The sequence below is a fragment of the Marmota monax genome, unplaced genomic scaffold, assembly GCF_021218885.2.
Source record: "Marmota monax isolate L192 unplaced genomic scaffold, Marmota_monax_Labrador192_F-V1.1 WCK01_AAM20220418_F8-fsc00001, whole genome shotgun sequence".
NCBI classification, from domain to species: domain Eukaryota; kingdom Metazoa; phylum Chordata; class Mammalia; order Rodentia; family Sciuridae; genus Marmota; species Marmota monax.
The window spans coordinates 57,198,970-57,220,111 of NW_026693777.1; the positions used below are offsets into that span (position 1 = coordinate 57,198,970).

The 21,142-nt window shown below is 34.6% G+C and overlaps 1 protein-coding gene across 4 annotated transcripts in view; it reads right to left on the reverse strand.

Moving 5' to 3' along the window:
• Positions 1-16,718: 16,718 nt before the first annotated feature.
• Positions 16,719-21,142, reverse strand: part of Znf280d (zinc finger protein 280D) — a 111,786-nt gene continuing 107,362 nt past the window's right edge. For all 4 annotated transcript variants that reach the window (XM_046460803.2, XM_046460802.2, XM_046460804.2 and 1 more), the window contains one exon: positions 16,719-19,366. In XM_046460803.2, coding sequence (XP_046316759.1) covers positions 18,745-19,366 — 622 coding nt within the window. In that variant the 3' untranslated portion in view covers positions 16,719-18,744. The remainder of the gene's footprint in view (positions 19,367-21,142) is intronic.

The window sequence follows — 21,142 nt, forward strand, 5'->3', positions numbered from 1 at the left end:
TCCTCTAAAGAGAATTAAGTCTGTCAAGTATTTGCAGTACTATTTATCAAATGGTTAAAACAAAACAAGAGATTTAAAGCACAGGAAAATTGCAGGAGATCAACAAACATTTATTAAGTGAAAGATTGGGTAGGTGGATATTTAAACTTTTCTTTAGTTCCTAGTAGAAGCTAAAGATTGGTTGTTTGCTAGTCATTTCTGGTTTGCAAATAGTTTGTTCAGCTAACAACGTATTGAGCAAGACAAAAACAACTAGCCATCCAGTTCAGGAGATTTTATATCAAGCATTGAGAATACATTCCTGGTTGTCAATGGTGGATTAGAAATGTCTCATAGCTGCCACCTGAGAGTAGTCATCTTCCATATACGATCCTTATTTGGGAAGAGCTTAAAAATAATTGATTAATTTTAAACATTAACCAGTTAAGGATACATGGTAAAATTTCTAGAGTGGTAAGCAGAGTCTAGCAGAAGTCTACACTTCTCTTATGTGAGAAGGCAAAAAGCACCACACACATAGCACAAGCCTATAGTTAGGTTTTTCTGTGTGATAATAGTTTTAACAATTACTGCATGAAGCCATGATGGAATTTACACTTTCTTGAGCTTAGCAGAGGCTTTTCACTACTGGAAGGTCAACATGTTTTTGTTTTGTCCACACATTTTTTTGGAGCGCACACAAAAATCAAGAGATTTCATATCCCATCCTGAGCCTACATTTCTGAATGGCACCCTTGATTACAACTGGGTAGCAGAGGCCACTTTTAGAAGGAGAGCATGGCCTCAAGTAGAATTTAACTGTGTTTAGGCCCCTGTTTGGGAAAAGGGTAAATATAATTAACTTTAGATGTTAATTACACTGTGTCCTTAATAATTGATTAGGACACAGTGTAATTCCTGGAGTATGTGTAGGGGGAAACTACCATAAGAATAAAAGAAAAGGAAAAAAGAATATAGAGTGTATAACATCCAAAACCGATAGAACAACAACCAAAAGATGTAGAAAACAAGCTTCAAAAGAAACTGAGGGGCTGGGGATGTGGCTCAAGAGGTAATGCGCTCGCCTGGCATGGGTGGGGCGCTGGGTTCGATCCTCAGCACCACATAAAAATAAAATAAAGATGTGTGTCCACCGAAAACTGAAAAATAAATATTAAAAAAATTCTCTCTCTCTCCCTCTCTCTCTCTCTCTCTTGCTCTTTAAAAAAAAAAGAAACCGAGAAAGAAGATAAAAATAAAGAAAAAGGCAGGATGAATGGAATGTACAAAAGTGATCATTAAGTATAGTAGACTAAATGCTATAATTAGAAGACAGATTTTTCTTACTGTATTAAGATGCATATCTATAGCTATATACATTTCAATCACAGAAAGGTTGAAAGTATAATAGTATGAAACGTATATCATGCAAACACTAACCAAGAAAGTTTGTTTGGCTGCCTAAACAAAATAAACTTTAGACAACACTAGAGACAAAGAAGTCAAACCATATATTAGTAAGACTCAATGCACCAGGAAAGTCAACCAAACATGTATGTATGTGCCACAACACGCACAGCATCATAAGGGAATCTCAAATAGGGGCAACAGGAGATGGAGGAAAACAGAGACAAAGAAAACATAAAGACATTATCAAGTAAAGCTGGGCCCAGGTGGGACACTGTTCTCTGACAGAAGAACAGTGACCCAGAACTATCTCTGCAAATTTATTATATAGGGTCTCATAATCAGGAAGTTAAACTATAGGGTCATTGTAAATTGCTTAAGGCTTGTGAGTTGCCAGAGGTTTCTTTGTGCACTAAAAAGTTAATGTGCTATAAACATTTTTTGCAGCTATCCTGCTGTTCCAGTGCTGGGAACATTCTGCTGCACTCAGGAAACCCATTGTCCTGGGACATCTGATAACTGCTAGCAACAGAACCAAGAGTCAAGGCTGATAACATCCTTGCCTTTGGCAAGAAATATTTCCCAGACTTGGCTTTTTGCCAACACTGAAGGATCAGCAGAGGACCAGGGGCTCATCTGCTGTCCACATGTATGTAATATAATCTCTAGTTAAAAACAAAGTTTATAAGGTGATAGCTGTAAATTGACAAATCTACCACTTCACTGAGGGATTTTAAAACGTATCTGTCAGTAACTGATAGATGAAGGGGAGAGAGAAGAGAACAATAAGGCTATAGAAAATTTGAACAATACATTTAAGCATCAGGCATATAACTCCTGTCCACAGGGCTTCTAGTATTTCTTATAATATAGGTTTTTGATGATAAATCTTGAAAAAGTCTCTGCCTTTTTTTTTCTTTTTTTCTGTACTGAGGATTCAACCCAGAAGTGCTTTCCCACTGAGTTACATCCTTAATCCATTTACTTTTTAAAGACAATTTTGCTAATTTGCTGAGGGACTCGCAATTCTGGCTCAGCCTCCCAAATTGCTGGATTATTAAATTATCAAGGGTGGGCCACTTGACCCAGCCTCTACTTTTGTTTTTGAAAGGCATTTTTTTGCTGGGAATATAATCCTACATTAGCAACCCCTCTCTCCACTACTTTTAAGGAAATCTGATGCTATCCACATCTTTGTTCCTTAGTATGGAACACATCTTTCTTATCTGGTGGCTTTTAACATTACTGGTATTGAACAATTTGATTATGTTGCCCTTGTGTATTTTTCTTCATGTGTCCTGTCTCTGGAATTTGTTGAATTTTTTTGGATCTGCAGGTTTAAATTTTCAAGTTTTGAAAATATCATACCTCTAAAAGTTGTCTTGCAGTTCTTACTCTTTTCTTTAGTTTTCTCTTTTTTTTTTTCATGTTCCCTTTTGGATAGTTTATATTGTTGCCTCCAAATAACTGATCATTTCTTCTATATCTGATGGGTTTTTTTATCCCATCACAATTTTTATCCCAGATATTATAGTTATTGTTCCTAAAAGGTCGATTTTGGTTTCCTCAATGCCTTCGATTTTGAAGATAAAGCTATATTAACTGTTCTGTGCAAATTCTGACATCTGTGTCAGTTTTGATTGGCTATTTTTCTCATTATGACCATGATTTACTGCATATTTGTATGTCTGGTAATCTTTTATTGGGAACAAGACATTGTGAATTTGACCTTTATGGGCACTCAGCATTTGTGTGTGTGTGTGTGTGTGTGTGTGTGTTTTGACCTGGGATACAATACCTTTACTTGGAAGTTATTTGACACTCGCAGGTCTTGTTTTTGATATATGTTAATTGGATATAGAGCAGTGTTCAGTCTGTGGCAAGTTATTTGCATAAATAGTGAGACCTCCTTGAGTTCTCTTCCCAGTGCACCCCAAATTATTCTTTCTAGCTTGTGGAAATATGCACTGCTTCTGGCCCTGTTCAACAGGATCAGTAGCACTATTCCCTCTAAACCTGTCAGACTGTTGTTTTCCCCAGAACCTGACAGTTTTTTCCACACACAACCCAGTACTCTGTTGAATTTGGCAAATCTCTCTGTGACACTCTCCTCTCTGGAACTTGGTCCTACGAACTTTCACTCTTTGGATCTCTTTGGCCTCACTTCTCTCTTTACAACTCAAGGCCTCTCTCAGCTTTTGCCTTATTTTCCATTTCCTGGGCTGTGGTTTAAAAACTCTCAAGGCAGTAAACTGATGGGGTTCACTTCTTGGTTTTCTCTCATGGATCACTGTCTTTCATTCCCAGTGTTTTGTCTGGAATCAATATTCATATTGTTCTTTTGTTTCATGTGGGAGAATACTCCAAATTAGCCACAAATCAAAGTCCTAAGACTATTTTTAAAATAATGCAATGAAATTATGTCTATACAAGAAATTTACTATACAACAGAATAGTTTGCATGGTAAAAAACAGAACATGCTCAGACAGATCTAAAACAGAAAATTATGAAATGGGTCCTCAGGCATTGGCATGAAAATATTTTCATATGTGAAGTCTACTGGTCACTATAGGTTAGAATGACATTGTATGACCCCAAATCTAAATGATTAAAAGCAACATTTTAAGTCCACTGCAAATTGGAAGGTTGATTCTTCTGGTCATCATAGTAACTCAGATAACAGAGCAACCATCTTCTCAAATGTTGTCAATAAAACAAGAAGAGAAACAAAAATCTAGAAAGCCTCTCACATCAGTAGAGGCTTTCACCAGTTCAGAGGTGACATGTCCTATTTGTTCTCAATTCACAACCCAGAACCAGCTAGCCAACCCCACTCAATCATAAGAGAACTGTAATCCTGCTGTGTGTCTGATCCTTTGGGGCAAATCATTATTACATGGTGAATAGCCCTAATGACTATCACAGTCCGCCTATCTAGTCAATAGTTATTCTCATAGTCAAAATATAATCTGGGGGCTGGGGTTGTGGTTCAGTGATAGAGCTCTTGCCTAGCATGTGTGAGGTACTGGGTTCAATTCTCAGCGCTGCATATAAAAATAAATGAATAAAATGAAGATCCATTAACATCTAAAAAAATAACATAATCTGTCTCATCTGAACAGAGATAACTCAAAAATCCCATGGAATCAACTGCATCAAACTGAAAGTTCATATCTTGCTACAATTTCTATCGGAGAATGTTGTACACTAATCTCCTTTTTATCTATTGATCTATGAGTAAGTCTGTCAGCTACAAATACAAGTTGAAACAGGGATAGAAAATCTATAATAAATACTCATATCCAGAAAGAGAAAGATGGAAAACACACAGCAGTCACTGGTCAAAGCAATTCTCTGCTACAAGAAATCTCTACTCTAGGAGTATAAAAATTCTTGATTAGAACTTGCTTCTTGGGAGAGGTTCTACCATTTGTTTCCATCAAAGGCTGTGATATCATCCAGGAGATCTTTCCTTTTATTCTTTTTTCAAATTCTTCTTGACCACATTTGGAGCAGACAAAGGAATATGTTACATTTGGGGACCAAGATGTTTCTGCAGTCTGCTACCTCTTGTAGAAAGTTGAGGACCCACGGTCATTTAAAACCTTAAATAGCATTAAACTTTAAGTCCAGGCCCATGATTCCTTTAACAGTACCAATGTCAGAAATTTTGGTTTTTATTTATATTATTTGAGTTAGCACTAAGCAAAGAGCCACCCACGATTTTTACTGACATATGATTTGTATTCCTGGTCATTTTGGTTTGTTTTTGTTTTTTAAAAAAATATTTTTATTTGCTTATGGACCTTTATTTTACTCATTTATTTATATGTGATGCTGAGAATTGAACCCAGTGTCCCACACACGGGGCAAGTGCTCTACTCTGAGCCACAACCATAGCCCACTATTTTTGGTTTCTAACTTGTCTTCGATTTCTCCTTTTATTTACCTTTCCTTTAAAGTGTAGTTTCTCCCTTTGTTGGTTTTCATTGTGTGTTTGCTTGTTTGTTTCATTTCCCCTCACAAAATATTTGGTTGAGATGTTCTATAGTGCAGGCTTTCTAGTTGTGAATTCTTTTAACTTTTGTTTATCATGGAAGGTTCTTATTTCATCAAATCTGAAGATTAGTTTTGCTGGTTATAAAATTCTCTGTTGGCATCCATTTTCTTTCAGAGCTTTATATATGTTATTCCAGGACCTCCTGGCATTGAAAGTCTGGGTTGAGAAATCAGCTGAGATCTGAATTGGTTTCTCCCTATATTTAATTTGATTTTTTTTCCTCACAGCTTTTAAAATTCTATCCTTATTTTGTATGTTAGTCATTCTCATTTTAATGTGTCTTGGTTTGGGTCTGCTGTAATTTTGTACATTTGGGGTCCTGTAAGCCTCTTGTAGTTGATTTTCCATTTCATTCTTTAGATTTGGGAAATTTTCTCATATTATATCATTGTAAAGATTGTGCAGTTTAGCTGTTGTGAACTGTGCTGCTATAAACATTGATGTGGCTGTGTCCCTGTAGTATGCTGTTTTTAAGTCTTTTGAGTATAACCGAGGAGAGGGATAGCTGGGTCAAATGATGGTTCCATTCCACATTTTCTGAGGAATCTCCATAATTTCTGAGGAATTTCCATAATGGCTGCACCAATTTGCAGTCCAATCAGCAATGTATGAGTATACCTTTTTCCCCATATCCTCGCCAACACTTATTGTTGTTTGTCTTCATAATAGCTGCCATTCTGACAGGAGTAAGATGATATCTTAGAGCAGTTTTGATTTGCATTTCTCTAATTGCTAGAGATGATGAACATTTTTTCATATATGTGTTGATTGATTGTATATCCTCTTCTGAGAAGTGCCTGTTCAGGTCCTTGGCCCATTTGTTGATTGGGTTATTTGATTTTTTGGTGCTTACCTTTTTGAGTTCTTTATATACCCTAGAGATTAATGCTCTATCTGATGTGTGAGGGGTAAAAATTTGCTCCCAGGATGTAGGCTCTCTGTTCACCTCACAGATGGTTTCTTTTGCTGAGAAGAAACTCTTTAGTTTGATTCCATCCCATTTATTATTCTTGGTTTTAATTCTTGCACTAGAGGAGTCTTATTAAGGAAGTTGGGGCAATCCCACATGATGAAGATTAGGGCCTAATTTTTTTTCTATTAGACGCAGAATCTCTGGTTTAATTCCTAGGTCCTTGATCCACTTTGAGTTGAGTTTTGTGCATGGTGAGAGATAGGGGTTTAATTTTATTTTGTTACCTATGGATTTCCAGTTTTCCCAGCACCATTTGTCAAAGAGGCTATCTTTTCACCAATGCATGTTTTTGGCACCTTTGTCTAATATAAGATAATTGTAATTTTGTGGGTTAGTCTCTGTGTCCTCTATTCTGTACCATTGGTCTACCAGTCTGTTTTGGAGCCAATATCATTCTGTTTGGGTTATTATTGCTTTGTAATATAGTTTAAGGTCTGGTATAGTAATGCCACCTGCTTCACTCTTCCTGCTAAGGATTGCTTTAACTATTCTGCATCTCTTATTTTTCCAGATGAATTTTATGATTGCCTTTTCTATTTCTATGAGGAATGCCATTGGGATTTTGATCGGAATTGCATTAAATCTGTATAGCTTTGGTAGTATGGTCATTTTTATAATATTAATTCTGCCTATCCAAGAGCAAGGTAGATCTTTCCATCTTTTAAGGTCTTCTTTGATTTAGATGCTCTTCAGTGGATGAATGGATTTTAAAGTGTGGCATATATACACACTGGAATTTTACTCAGCAATAAAAGAGAATAAAATCGTGGAATTTGCAGGTAAATGGATGATGTCGGAGAAGATAATGCTAAGTGAAGTTAGCCAATTCCCAAAAAACAAATGCTGAATGTTTTCTCAGATATAAGGAGGCTGACTAATAGTTGGACAGGAAGGGGGAGCATGGGAGGAATAGATGAATTCCAGATAGGGCAGAGGGGTAGGAGAGAAAAGAAGGGTAAGGGGATTAGGAAGGATGGTGGAATGTGATAGACATCATCATCCAAAGTATATGTATGAAGACATGAATTGGTGTCAACATACTTTATATACAACCAGAGATAAGAAAAATTGTGCTGTATACATGTAATAAGACTTGTAATGCATTCTGCTGTCATTTTTTAAAAAAAATCAATAAAAATTTTTTAAAAACCATTTAGCCAATGTAAAAAAAAAAAGAAGAAAAGATTGTGCATTCCTTTGGTTTGTATCTCCACACCTTCATCTCTTCTGATAAATCTTAAATTTGGTCTTTTCATGTTATTCCATGTTTCTCAGATGTTCTGTCCATGGTTTCTTACCATCTCTTTACAGTCGACTTTATATTCAAGAGTGTATATTTTGTCTTTATTGTCTGAGTTTCTGTCTTCCAAGTGGTCTAGTCTGTTGGTGATATTTTCCATTGAATTTTAAATTTTGTTTATTGTTTCTTTCATTTTGAGGATTTCTTTTTATAATCTCTGCCTCTTTATTGATGTGATCTTTCACTTCCTGCATTTTCTCTCTGATACCATCTTTTATTTTGAAGATCAGTCTAACTATGTACCTTCTAAACTCCTTCTCTGACATTTCTTCTACTGCATTGTCTATGGATTCTATTGTTGGAACATTTTGGTTTGTTTGAGGTGCTCTGTTCCCTTGACTTTTCACATTGTTTGTGTGTCTTCCCATTTAGTGGTATAGATCTGAGAGTTTCTACCCCTAGTCTTATAGTGTCCCTGAAGGCTTCTGGTACCTCACCTTTAAGGGAGAGAACAATATTAACAGCATCCAATGCAAACAACAATATACAACCTTAATCCAAATAGCTCCTATTAAGGTGTCCACAGTTTTGTTGCAATAAACATAAAAGATGTGTTTAATTTTTGTGTACAAGATAAACATAAGTTTGCTAAAAGGGTTTACCATTTCAAATTATGAACACAGAGGGAACAGAAATACTGTAGGATGTGATGTTTATGAGGGAGGAGAGAAGATAGATGTAAAAATTTATAGTAAGTGTGAAGAAGTAATTAATAGAGGTTGGTTGTTAGCATGAGAGAAGTGAGTAAGAGAATCCAGGGAGATAAGTGAGAGAAAAAATATATACAGATTTTTTTTAAAAAAAGTAAAAATATAAGACTACACAACCAAACTGTAATATACTATTAAGACATCCCACTCCTCAATAAATTGACATGTGAAAAATATTTGGATTCAAAGATGGTAGAGATGTGGGGGCGGGGCAGGAAGGAAAGTCTCTATGGAAAATTGACCAATTTCTTCCATTGGCTTTCAAAAATTTTCTCAGCTTCCCTCTCCACTGATAGGTGGGGTTGTCTGAAGTTTAATGGTAGCTCCAGTCTGGTGAGTGGCAGACCAGTTGGCTGGGCTAGCCAATAGTAAAGTGCCCACATGCCCTCTTCTAGTCTTCCCATCAGATGTAGCCAGCCCCTTCTGCCCCATGCACTTCAGGACTTACTAAGCTGGAGAGAGCTCAGTTTTCTCCAGTTTCTCCAATCTGTGCTCCCCTCTGGGGAACTGCCCCCAGTCTCTGGCTTTCCATAGGCTTGCCAGTCCCAGGGTGGCCCATGCAGACCCAGCTGCAATCTGATGGACCTGGGCTTCAACTTCCCCAGGCTCTACCTTGCTGCAGTTTCAAGATCTCAATGCCATTCCAACTTGCAGAGAGACCACTAGGGATGTGGTCACACAAAAGAGCATCCCTGTAAAGGGGCAGTCAGATAGTGGCCACTAGTGCACCCAGCAGGAAAACCTTGAGGTGCAATCAAACCTGTAGGTACCCTGACAATGTATCTCCAGGCCCTGGCTGGTAACCCAAGATGGTGGCGGCTTTGTGTAACCAAACCTGTGGGTAGTCTTTTGACAACTGACTTCTAGCCAGCAATGGGTGGGGGCAGCAGGCAGTCTGTGGGTGGTCTGCAGGCAAATGAGGGTGCATGGCTGGTGGATATCAGCTGCAGTGATGGGCAAGCAAAAGGCAGGCAAATGGGCAACCAGCAGTGGTGGTCAGTGAGTGATCTGCATGCAAAAGGTGGGCGATCTATTGGCAAAGGGCTGGTGATCACAGTGACACAAATGAGGTACAAAGAGCAGGAGATTGGTGGGCAGTGAGGGCTGTCTCAGAGGAACAGTATTTCTTCTGTTTGAATCTAGAGTCAGAGTGACAAGGAAGGCAGCCTCCCTCTAGTTCTCCAAATTGGATCCCTGCTGCCATCCAGGATTTTTAAAGGTATGTTTCCCAAACTCTTCCTGATGTTTAACTGGAGTACCCTGAGCCCGTAGATGTACGTGGAAGACTGACACTTTACTCTCTGTTTCCTAAGTGATTTTGGCTAACTGAAAAGATTCTTTGGGTATTGATATTTTCAAATTCCTGACAGAGATAAATATTTAGATTTTTGTTGTCATTGGTACTAGGGATAGAACCCAGGGGCTCTCTACATCTGAGCTACACCCCTGGCTCTTTAAAAAGTTTCATTTTGCAACAAGGTCTTGCTAAGTTACCCAGACTGGACTCAAACTTGTGATCTGACTCAGCCTCATGAGCTGCTGGGATTACAGGCATGTGGCACTCTGCCCAGCTCATCATTATTTTTTCATATCATTATACTTAACATTTTTAAGTCATCGGGTGACCAAGATAAACTCTGAATAATTTTTGTGATAGTTATACTAAATGTTTCATAAACTTTGTTTAAAAGATAAATGTATGTTTTTTATTATTATGCAACAAGATGATATACATAATATAGATATCTGAAGAGAAAATAAATAGTAACACAAATGTAAAAGTCATCTTGAAAATTGAAAGTACCACATATTATTTATTTAAACTTATTCTTAAAATGTAATTTCAAAGCACACAAAATATTAGTTGCCCCGATATTCCTTATTTTTTAAACAAGTAGTTCAGATATAAAAAATAATTTGATTTTCATTGATATGTTATTAAAGGTGTGTCCAACAATATCTTCAAGTTAGTATTAGGTTAGATTACATATTGCTTCATAAAAGTTTACCATGCCCCATCACCATACTGGGGATTGAATCCAGGAATGATGCTCTACCACTAAGCTACATCCCCAGTCATTTTTATTTTTTGAGACAGGGCCTTGCTAAGTTAGAGGCTTCCTCAAACTTGTGATCCTCCTGATCCAGCCTCCACGTAAACAGATTATAGGCATGTACCACCATGCCCAGTGATTTTTTTTAATGATGAAAATATTTTGTCTGTTTGCTCTGATTTAGTGTTGCTATTGGAGTTAAGTTTCTAATTTTTTTCATGTTCAGCAACATTCACGTCATCATTTCTTTGCACTTCTCAAGTATCTGCAAAGAAGAGTAGCCTTTGGCAAATCAACACCGGAAAGTGCCAACAAATTTATTTGGTAATATTTGCATAATGTAACATTTGGGTTTTTTAGAAAGGTTCACAGCACTACATGAATCATAAGTTGAAACTGCCAATTGAAGGATTTGTTTTGCTTCCACAATGTATTATTTCTTAGAATACCATTGATAGATTTGCATAAAGTACACTATGTATAACTTTTTAAGGGTGACTCACCAGTACCAGCAGATAGGAGGCACAGACATGTACATACAGTACTTAAGTGAGAAAGTGATTAGACTGTGACCACTTCTTTTTTATGGGCTCTTGTTCTGGTTCCTGGAAATGTTGACCTTACCTGTAAACTCCACTTGTCAACTTTCTTTGCTCTTGGTTTTGAGCTTGACTTAAATGGATTGTCCTTCAAACAGTCATGGTTCTAAACTGATTATTAAACTTTAATCTCAAAGTACAGTATAACACAGTTCCCTCTTTCAACAATTTCTTGATTGAGATTTGAAAAATAGATAATTTTCCCAAGAAATATTGGAATTCCCACACTACGAGTTCTCTTTTTAACCTAGTTACAAGTTTTACAACTAGTGTGATGGCAATATTGTTGATTTAATTAAGCTTTTGTTTAAAGGCCTTCTCCTTTTACTGGTTAGGGATAAGAAGTTATTGCTTCTTCTAACTCTGTAAGTATCTGAATTTCTAAACCTTTTGATCCTCTTTTGTTCCCACTTGCAAACCTACCATTTCTCATCTGTCTCTTTACCTTAAATTATCTTACCAAAAGCTGTTAATATAGTAATCAAAACACACTATTAATGTTGTTATCAAAAGTGTCCTAACAGAAAGATTACCTCTAGATAGGGAATAGGGGTGGAAGGGAAAGGGAGGGAAAAGAGGAATAGCATGGATGGTGAAAGGACACCCTCATCATTATACAAAATAAATGTATGAAGATGTGAATTTGGTGTCAACATATCTTATATACAATTAGAGATATGATAAATTATGGTATAAAGGTGTATTAAGAATTGTAATGCAAAAATAAAAAATAAATATCTCTAACTATAAAAAAAGAAAGTATCCCAACATAAATAGATGTTCATGAAGTACACTGTCTTTCAAATATTAGAGGCAACAGTATATCAAATCTTCCACCACCACAGAATGTGGATTTCCTCATGTAGTCTCACCATCTGTCACCAAAGCCACAGTAATAGTTTATATTTAATTTATGCCAGTACTCCACTTTCTGGATTAAGTCCTATATTGGTCAAAATAGGCTAGGTTATACTTCAAGAACAAAAATTCCTTAACTCTAGTAGATCATAACAAAAATGTTTTTCTCTTTCACCTTCCCTTCTGAATACACAGAAAGGCTCTGTTCAGAGCAGTTACTCAGAAATTCAGCCCGATGGAGCAATCACTGTCTTGAATATGACTGGTCACACTGCCATGGGGAAAAGTGAGTTCTAAAACCTCTAATATCAATAATTAAATGCTCTAAACCAGAAGTCTGTTTCACTCACAACTCACTAGCCAGGAATTGGTCACATGGTCACACAAAAGAAGTACTTGTTGAAATAGCAGGGATGACTGTATGCATAAGAGCTGAAATTCTGACTGGAGTGAGATGAAATCTTAAGAGTAGTTTTGATTTGCATTTCTCTAATTGCTAGAGATGATGAACATTTTTTCATATATGTGTTGACTGATTGTAGATCCTCGTCTTAGAAGTGCCTGTTCAGGTCCTGGCCCATTTGTTGATTGGGTTATTTGTTTTTTTTTTTTTGGTGCTTAGCTTTTTGAGTTCTTTATATATCCTAGTGACTAGTGCTCCCAAGATGTAGGCTCTCTATTCACCTCACAGATTGTTTCTTTTGCTGAGAAGAAACTGTTTAGTTTGATTCCATCCCATTTATTGATTTTTTATTTTAATTCCTGTGTCACAGGAGTCTTATTAAGGAAGTTGGGGCCTAATCCCACATGATAGACACTAGAACCTACTTTTTCTTCTATTAGATGCAGGGTCTCTGGTTGTATTCCTAAGTCCTTGATCCATTTTGAGTTAAGTTTTGGGCTGGGGTTGTGGCTCAGCAGTAGAGTGCTCGCCTCGCACGTGCGAGACCCTGGGTTCGAGCCTCAGCACCACATACAAAAATAAACAAATGAAATAAAGGTGTTGTGTCCAACTACAACTAAAAAATAAATATTAAAAAAAGGGGGCCGAGTTGAGTTTTGTGCATGGTGAGAGCTAAGGGATTAAAACAACAATAAGTGTTGGAGAGGATGTGGGGAAAAAGGTACACTCATACACTGCTGGTGGGACTGCAAACTGGTGCAGCCAATATGGAAAGCAGTATGGAGATTTCTTGGAAAACTGGGAATGGAACCACCATTTGACCCAGCTATCCCTCTCCTCGGTCTATATCCAACGGATTTAATAACAGCATATTACAGGGGCACAACCACATCAATGTTTATAGCAGCACAATTCACAATAGCTAAACTGTGGAACCAACCTAGATGCCCTTCAAAAGATGAATGGATAAAAAAAAGTGGCATTTATACACAATGGAATATTACTCAGCAATAAAAAGAATAAAATAAAGGCATTTGCAGGTAAATGGATGGAGTTAGAGAAGATAACGCTAAGTGAAGTTAGCCAATCCCAAAAAAACAAATGCCAAATATTTTCTTTGATATAAGGAGGCTGATTCATAGTGGGATAGGGAGAGGGAGTATGGGAGGAATAGACAAACTCTAGATAGGGCAGAGGGGTGGGGGTGGGAAGGAGGGGGCAGGGGTAATTAATGATAGTGGAACGTGATGATCATTATTATCCAAAGTACATGTACGAAGATACAAATTGCTGTGAGTATACTATGTATACACCCAGAGATATGAAAAATTGTGCTCTATATATGTAATAAGAATTGTAATGCATTCGGCTGTTATGTACAAATAAAAAGAAAGAAAGAAAGAAAGAAAGAAAGAAAGAGAGAGAAAGAAAGAAAGAAAGAAAGAAAGAAAGAAAGAAAGAAAGAAAGAAATAGCAGGGATAAAAAAATCACATTAGGTTTAAAAAAGAAAAAGGATATTGACTTAGAAGAATGGAAAAAAATTCTAGATGAATAAATTCTCAGCTCTTAAGAGTCTATGCTGAGACAAGAAGCTTTCCAGAAGTATTGTGGTAGGAGAATTTTCACTTTTCATCTTACAGACTTATGTAGTGCTTTCATATTTTCCTCTAAAGATTATTTTAATTTAACAAAACAAGTCTGGATGATTTCCAATTTAAAAGTAAAATATTCTTCAATCTAATAAACTACCCACTTAGAAATCTAGTACAGTTAATAAAAAATGTAGACCAAAATTTATGAACTAAGAGTTTCACAATATTATTTATAATAGTGAAAATAAAAGAGTGGTTATAAAAGTATAATCTGCCTATACAAAAATATATAGCAGGATTGGCAAACTTTTGTTTAAAGAACCAGATTGTGACCCTGTAGGCTTGTGGGCTATATGGTCTCTGTCACATATAACTGCACTGTATATAGTCGAACATATAAGACGCTATGTAAACGAAATACCAAAGGAAATATATAAACAAAATGGCATGGCAGTTCCAATAAAATTTTGTTTATAAAAATAAGAGGCCATGAGCTGGGGTTGTGGCTCAGTGGTAGAGCGTTTGCGTAGCACACGTGAGGCACTGGGTTCGATCCTCAGCACCACATAAAAATAAACAAACAAACAAACAAATAAAGGCTACCTGTAGGCCATAGTACAGTAATTAAAACATCTGTAAGGCAGTGGTGAAAACCAAGATATTTTAAAACTACACTATAATGTATAGTTCTCAAATTCTCCATAAATGGTATGCTTTACTTTAAAAATATTTAGGGAGGAAAAAATAATTTTAAAAAGTGGTTGGAGTGGACAAATAATACAGGTAATATTTCTGTTCTGCTTTTGGAAAAGCCAAATGATTCCAGAATTACCGGGGATATTTTCCAGAAATCAATATCCGAGGGAATGTGTATTATCAGCCATCATTTAGGCCATTAATATCTGCAGCTAGATCTTCATTATAATGACAGTGTATCATCAATAAAGGTTAACTATGCTTAGTATATATATTTAATAATGAAAATAATTTTATAGTATTTTTAACAAGCAATTAAAAATAAGCTTTCATTAACTATAAAAGTAATTTGACTCAGGATACCTCCTTCAATATTCATATTATGGGTTTTATTACAGATGTGTTTAAGTCCACACAAAATGATGTGTTAAAAGTATCTTTTAGTCTAAGGCTTTTGGGTTGAAAATGAATATTTTCACAACTTTCAAAAATCTATGTCTATATTGCTCTGCAGATGCCGCTGAATAAAAAAATACTAAAAAAATAACTGCTTCTTTTTAACAATCAGAAACATGTAAATTATTTAATTTCTTAGCAGAATAAAGGTCTTAGTGCTATAATAATCCAGTAAAAATTAAACATTTATAACGGTCTTTTAGTCCCTGTATACTTAAGAAGTCCTATTTCATTAAAGTCAATATAAATGAAAAGTCTTGGAGTAATTTTGTTGAAACAAAAATAATGTCAATCATAAAGTCAAATAATGTCATAACAAAAGCCTACAAAAATGTAATGATGTTGGGGCTGTGGCTGTGGCTCAATGGTAGTGTTCTTGCCTAGTGTGAGTGAGGCACTGGGTTCAATTCTCAGCACTTCATATAAATAAATAAAGGTCTATCAACAATTAAAAAATATATAAAAATGTGATGATGTTAAAATTTCAATAATTATTATATAAAATAAAGTACATGCTTTTCTTTTTTAATAAGAGATTTACTAATCCTGTTGAGGTTTAAGTCTTTGATTTCTATTAATAAAAGGGATGATTAGACCTTTTTATTTAAGATAAGTCTTTTATTTCATATGCAAATAGTCACCTATAGGAATAATATGTGAACGTACACTAGTCATCAATGAGTTGTTTGCAAAAAATGTTTTTTGTTTTTTTTTTTTAATGGTGAGGATTAGGCAAGTGCTCTATCACTAAACTCATCCTCAGCCCCCCAAATGAGTTATTTTTAAAGAGAATATTCAAGATAAATGCTAGGAATTATAGGTGTGGTGGGAAAACAATAATTTCAGAATCAAATCAAATTGGGCAAATCTTGGCTTTGTAACCTTAGCCAAATAATTTCCCAGATATTTGGTTTCTTTATCTGTTTACTTAGAGCCAAAACAAAGCAACTCATTCTTTGTCAGGTCCTCTTAACAAATGTCTATAATAGCTCTTTAAAAATTCATGGGGTAAAAAACAAAACAAACAAACAAAAAACCTTATAATTTCTTCCCTAAAACATTGGAGAGGCAAAGGAGAAGAAATAACATAAATAAAAAAGGTACTTAGATTTTCAATATAAATTAAATGTATAGTTCCATAAAATGAACATAATGTGTCTTAATTCATGAAACTGCACTTATGTTCAATCATAATTCTATTATTAGGTAACAAAGAACTATGAGCCATCTTGGATAATCTTAGGCAAACTCACTAGTGTTCCTAATCTCACTGGCCTTCATAACCACATTGAAGGTGTCTAAGTACTCGAAAGCTCGGTTATGCAAAGCAGGGTCCATGGGCCAAATCCAGCAACATCCTGTTTTACAAATAAAGTTTTACTGGAATATGAACAGGCTTATTATTTACATATTATTCATAGGCTGATTTCATGCTACATGGCAGAGTTGTACAACTATCACCACATGACCCACAATTATTTATTATCTGGTCTTGAGGAGAAAAAGTTTGCTAACCACTACTCACTGATCACTACTCAAAGATTTAGTTTGTTTATTTGATATGTTAGTTCCTGATTGGGGATTAGACAAAGAGATTGTGTAAGAATGTAAACCAATTATGCTATCAAGTTCAATGCTTATTTCAACTTTATTTTTCATTGCCAGACTTTCTCAATAAAAGACAGTCAGATACAGATTCCTTTTCTCAGTCGTAGGTAAAAATCATTTCATTGACCAGCTACTTTGAATATCACTACTCTAAAGGTATAAGGTGGAAGGGGGTAGAAATTACCCAAATCTCAAAAGGGATTTTGGTGTTACTTACAGACTTAATTTGACACAAATTTCTATAGAGTTTTGTGGCATAAGGTGATAGGCTTGGCAACAAATTAAATAAAACTGAGAAAGTGGTTCTTACAAAGACATTTTTCTACTCCCTGCTCCTCTACCGTTTATATTATTCCCCAAATTTTCCCTGCTATAGATTTCTGTTTCAACAAGGTAAAAGATGACAGTTAATGGGTTTCCCTGTCTTTTCTTGGGAGCAGGAAAGATGAAATATTAGTTCTTCATCAAATATTCAAGAAAATAATACAATTATATATTTTGCCTATTTAGTCTGAGCATATTTAAAAATGTACAATATTAAATTGTATTTCTCTTTAAGTAAAAGGATTTATAAAGCAACTATTCTCTGTAAATATTGGCAATATTATCCCTTGTATTTTAATTTCTGATTTAAAATAAGTCATGCCAGGTGAAGACAAGGGAATGGAATTCTAGTAACAAATTTCTTTGAATGAGTATACAATTTCTAACAGCACCAAAAGTAATCTGAATCAAGCATTGATCTGAAAAGTAAAATGATTTAGGGACAGATTTTTATTGCAAATATTTACTCAAAAACTACTATACAACAGAATTTTAATAGCTGCTTAAAACATTTAACATTCAGTAAAACCAAATTTAAGAATTCAAAGCACATTTTAAGAAGTAAAAATGTAGCATTTAAATAAAGTTTATTAGTACTTAAAGCAAACTATTATTCTTCATATTATTCTATATCTATTATGTTCTAGATGATAAAAAACTGAAAAATCAATTTAGCAGCCAACTTATGGGTAAATTAGGCTACTTTCCCCAAACCAGTCTTCTATATCACTCTTTTAGGTCCCGTTTGAAGTTTCTATTTTACAATTAAGAAAAAGTCACTTAAACATGACTGAATACATGTCAGCACATGTTTTCAGTTTACTGCTTTACATTATCTACATTATACCATACTTTGGTTTGGCTTCCAGACCATTTTTATGGGTCTATTTCTAAGGAAGATATTAAAACAATATTAAAAGGATAGTAGCTACAGGAGTTTCAACAATGAATTTCTACTTTATACAACTAGTACATCAAGGGATTTTTGCACAGCTTACATACTGACCAAAAGCACAAATATAAATTTATATTTTATAATTCCACTTTCACTGAAAGTTTAATTAAAGGTAAGCTTACAGCCTGGCAGGCTAACACTTGTTATGGAGGTACACAGATTCAAAAATTCTGTTTACATGCTTCTGACAGACTGGAATGTTATACTGAATTCAAAATTAAGTTCGTGTTCATCCAAATTCTCATTAGATCAATTTAGCACTCTAAGCATGCTCCATTTGCCAGCATTATACTTAAAGCCTTTATAACAATGCCAATCAGCCATTATTTAAAATCTATTATTCTGAAAAGTACATGATTTCCAAATCTCTTTCTTTAAAAGTAACTTAAAAGGTTATACAGATAATAAGGATTTTAAGCTTAGGACTGAAAGTTTGAAAAATTTTAATAATATAACTAATATTCTCATAAATCCATTCATATCTACAACCAAGTCCTATTTCTTCAAAAACATACCCTTTGATCTCACACTTAGCTTTCATTAAAATCCTGTTCGTGTTTTTAAAAACTTGGAAATCCATACCATGCATGCTGTAGTTGGTGAACTGATTTAATAACTTAGATTGAACATACATGTGAAGAGTATGAATGACTTCCCTCACATTTTCTTACTTCTGAACTCTACCACAGCACTACTGAGCTCACCTGATTGCACTGTTCCAAATGCTCTTTCTGTTGGTGTGCTACAACTTAGAATGACTAAATTATTTCAACTTTGTTCTTTTTCATCTGCCAAGTCTACTGTTGTCTCTCTTGTGCTTGGACTATCTTCTCCAGGAATGTCATTTGTTTGATCAGACACTACTTCATCAGTGTTGGCAGAAGAATCACCATTTTTCTGAAGAATCTCTGTACTTTCATACTCAAGTACCTCTGATGGTGTCAAAGGTTCCAAATGAACACTGCCTTGCTCACTAACATCAGAACTAACAGATTCTGATTCATCTCTTTTTCTCAAAAACTGATCAATGCTAACATCACCTGATGGTAACCACAAATCCTTAATATTCTTCGAAGAAAACCTAGCTTCACTGGAGTTGTGATCTTTAATCTGATCACTTAAAATTATGTTTTCTGAACTTTGGCCCATTTTCAATTCCATTTCCTGACAAATGTGCTGTCTTTGTTTTTCTTTCTCCATTTTATCTGCATCAATATTTGAATCATAACTGAAGATTTTCTTTGAGCCAGTTTCCTTGTCTGCAAGACAGTTATTATTTTCTTTATCTGAAACTGTTGTGTTTTCTTCACTTTTTGTTGCTAATGAATCTTCAAATAAATTTGTACCACATCCATTTTTTTCTTCTGGTGAAGAAGCTTTATCTTGCTTACTGAAAAAGAGAAAGTCATTTATTATCTTTTTCTTCATAAAACAATGTATTTGAGCACCATCAAAATAAAGACATTTGCTAAGAGAAAAAAAAATCAAGGCATCTTTGCTAACTGAAAAGGAAAACATATGCAGATCCCCTGTCTTTGATGGGAGGTTACAATTTAGGAGGAGGCCATTTTTTTAAGCAAGACTGAGAGAAACTTTGGAGACATGTTAAAAAGACACTCAGGTAGTCTATCAGCTGATTTTAGACTCAGCTGTCATTATTTCATCTGTTTAAGACCCTGGCCTGTTTTTAGTTAAAATTTAAGTGTTGTTATTAATTTGTCAGAGCACCTAACATGAGGAATATATTTGAAAAAAAAATATCATTTTCTGTACTGGTTTTTGTATTCTCTTATGCTTAAAATGTCTTTTCCTATGCAAAATCAGATATGCATTGACAAACATGTCCCTAATTTTTCACTAGCTCGATTAAAAAAAAATGCCTGAAAAAATATATACATATATACAATATAGGCCTATCTTTGTGTGTACAGATTTAAACTACCTGGAACTCAGACTTTTTCCCAATGAATTATGCCAATATCCTAGCAACATTTTCAAATAGTCATTTATCATTTATTGAATTAATATATCCATAAAGCTATTTTTCTAAAATTTATGCTGTTCCATTGATCTGTTTTTAGATTATTTTGGGGCCAATACCACACAGTCTTAACAACAGATTAACAATGTACTTTATTAGGTAGAGCAAATTACCTATATTCTGTTACTATTCATAAATTTCATAGTTTAAAAACATAAAGGACATTTATTTGCACAAAAATGATCATTAAAATTGTGCTTAAAATAGTAAACACACAAATTAGTATCTAACATGGAGAAATAATAAAATACATTATGGTATTAATAAATGGAAAAATATAAATCTTATTTTAAGTTTGCCAGTTTCCAAACCAAGTCTCACTGAGATATTCAACTTAATACTGATTAAATCTACAAATTAATTTGGCAAATCATCCATCATGCAAGTTATCTCAGTAAACTTTTGCTTTGTTTTATACACATTTCTCATTTTTGTTACCATTGTGAATGAGCTTTTTGTTCAGTATGTTTTATAATCACTGATCTATCAGAAAGATTCTGTTTTTTAATTTTTTTACATTAAACCACCTTATTAATTTCAATCATTATTAGTTCATTTTCTTAGATTTTACTGGTCAATTACATCACATGCACTACCTACCTACTCCAGAACTCAAGAAAATTTGATAGATGAAGATAAGGCTAGATAACTTTACTACTAAAGTCCAATATATACTTTCATAAGGCCTTATTCAGTGATTTACTTTTTTGGGGACAAGAAATTAATTAATCTCAACAGACTAACAATTAATCCATTGTAAAACACAGAATAAATAAAGAAAAGGGTAGAATACTTAATCTAGAACACTGAAGTTCTAATTAGAATGCTTAAAAGAACTATGAAACATGTTGTGTTTCATAGAGAGCTACCTAAGCACTGAAATTTTAAAAACCTCAACCTCTGAATTTTCAATTTTTTAGCTTTATAGCTTTTTGAAAACATTTTAAGATTTCTTATTTGCAATAACTGTCCAGTGTTATAACCTGTAGGATCTTATAACTATTTTCATTTAATAGGGATAACTAAAATTTATTAACATTTAGTTACTTAGTAATTTAAGTATTACTAAGTACTTTTTAAAAGATTTTACAACTTATTAAATGTACTGTACATGTTAATAAGATT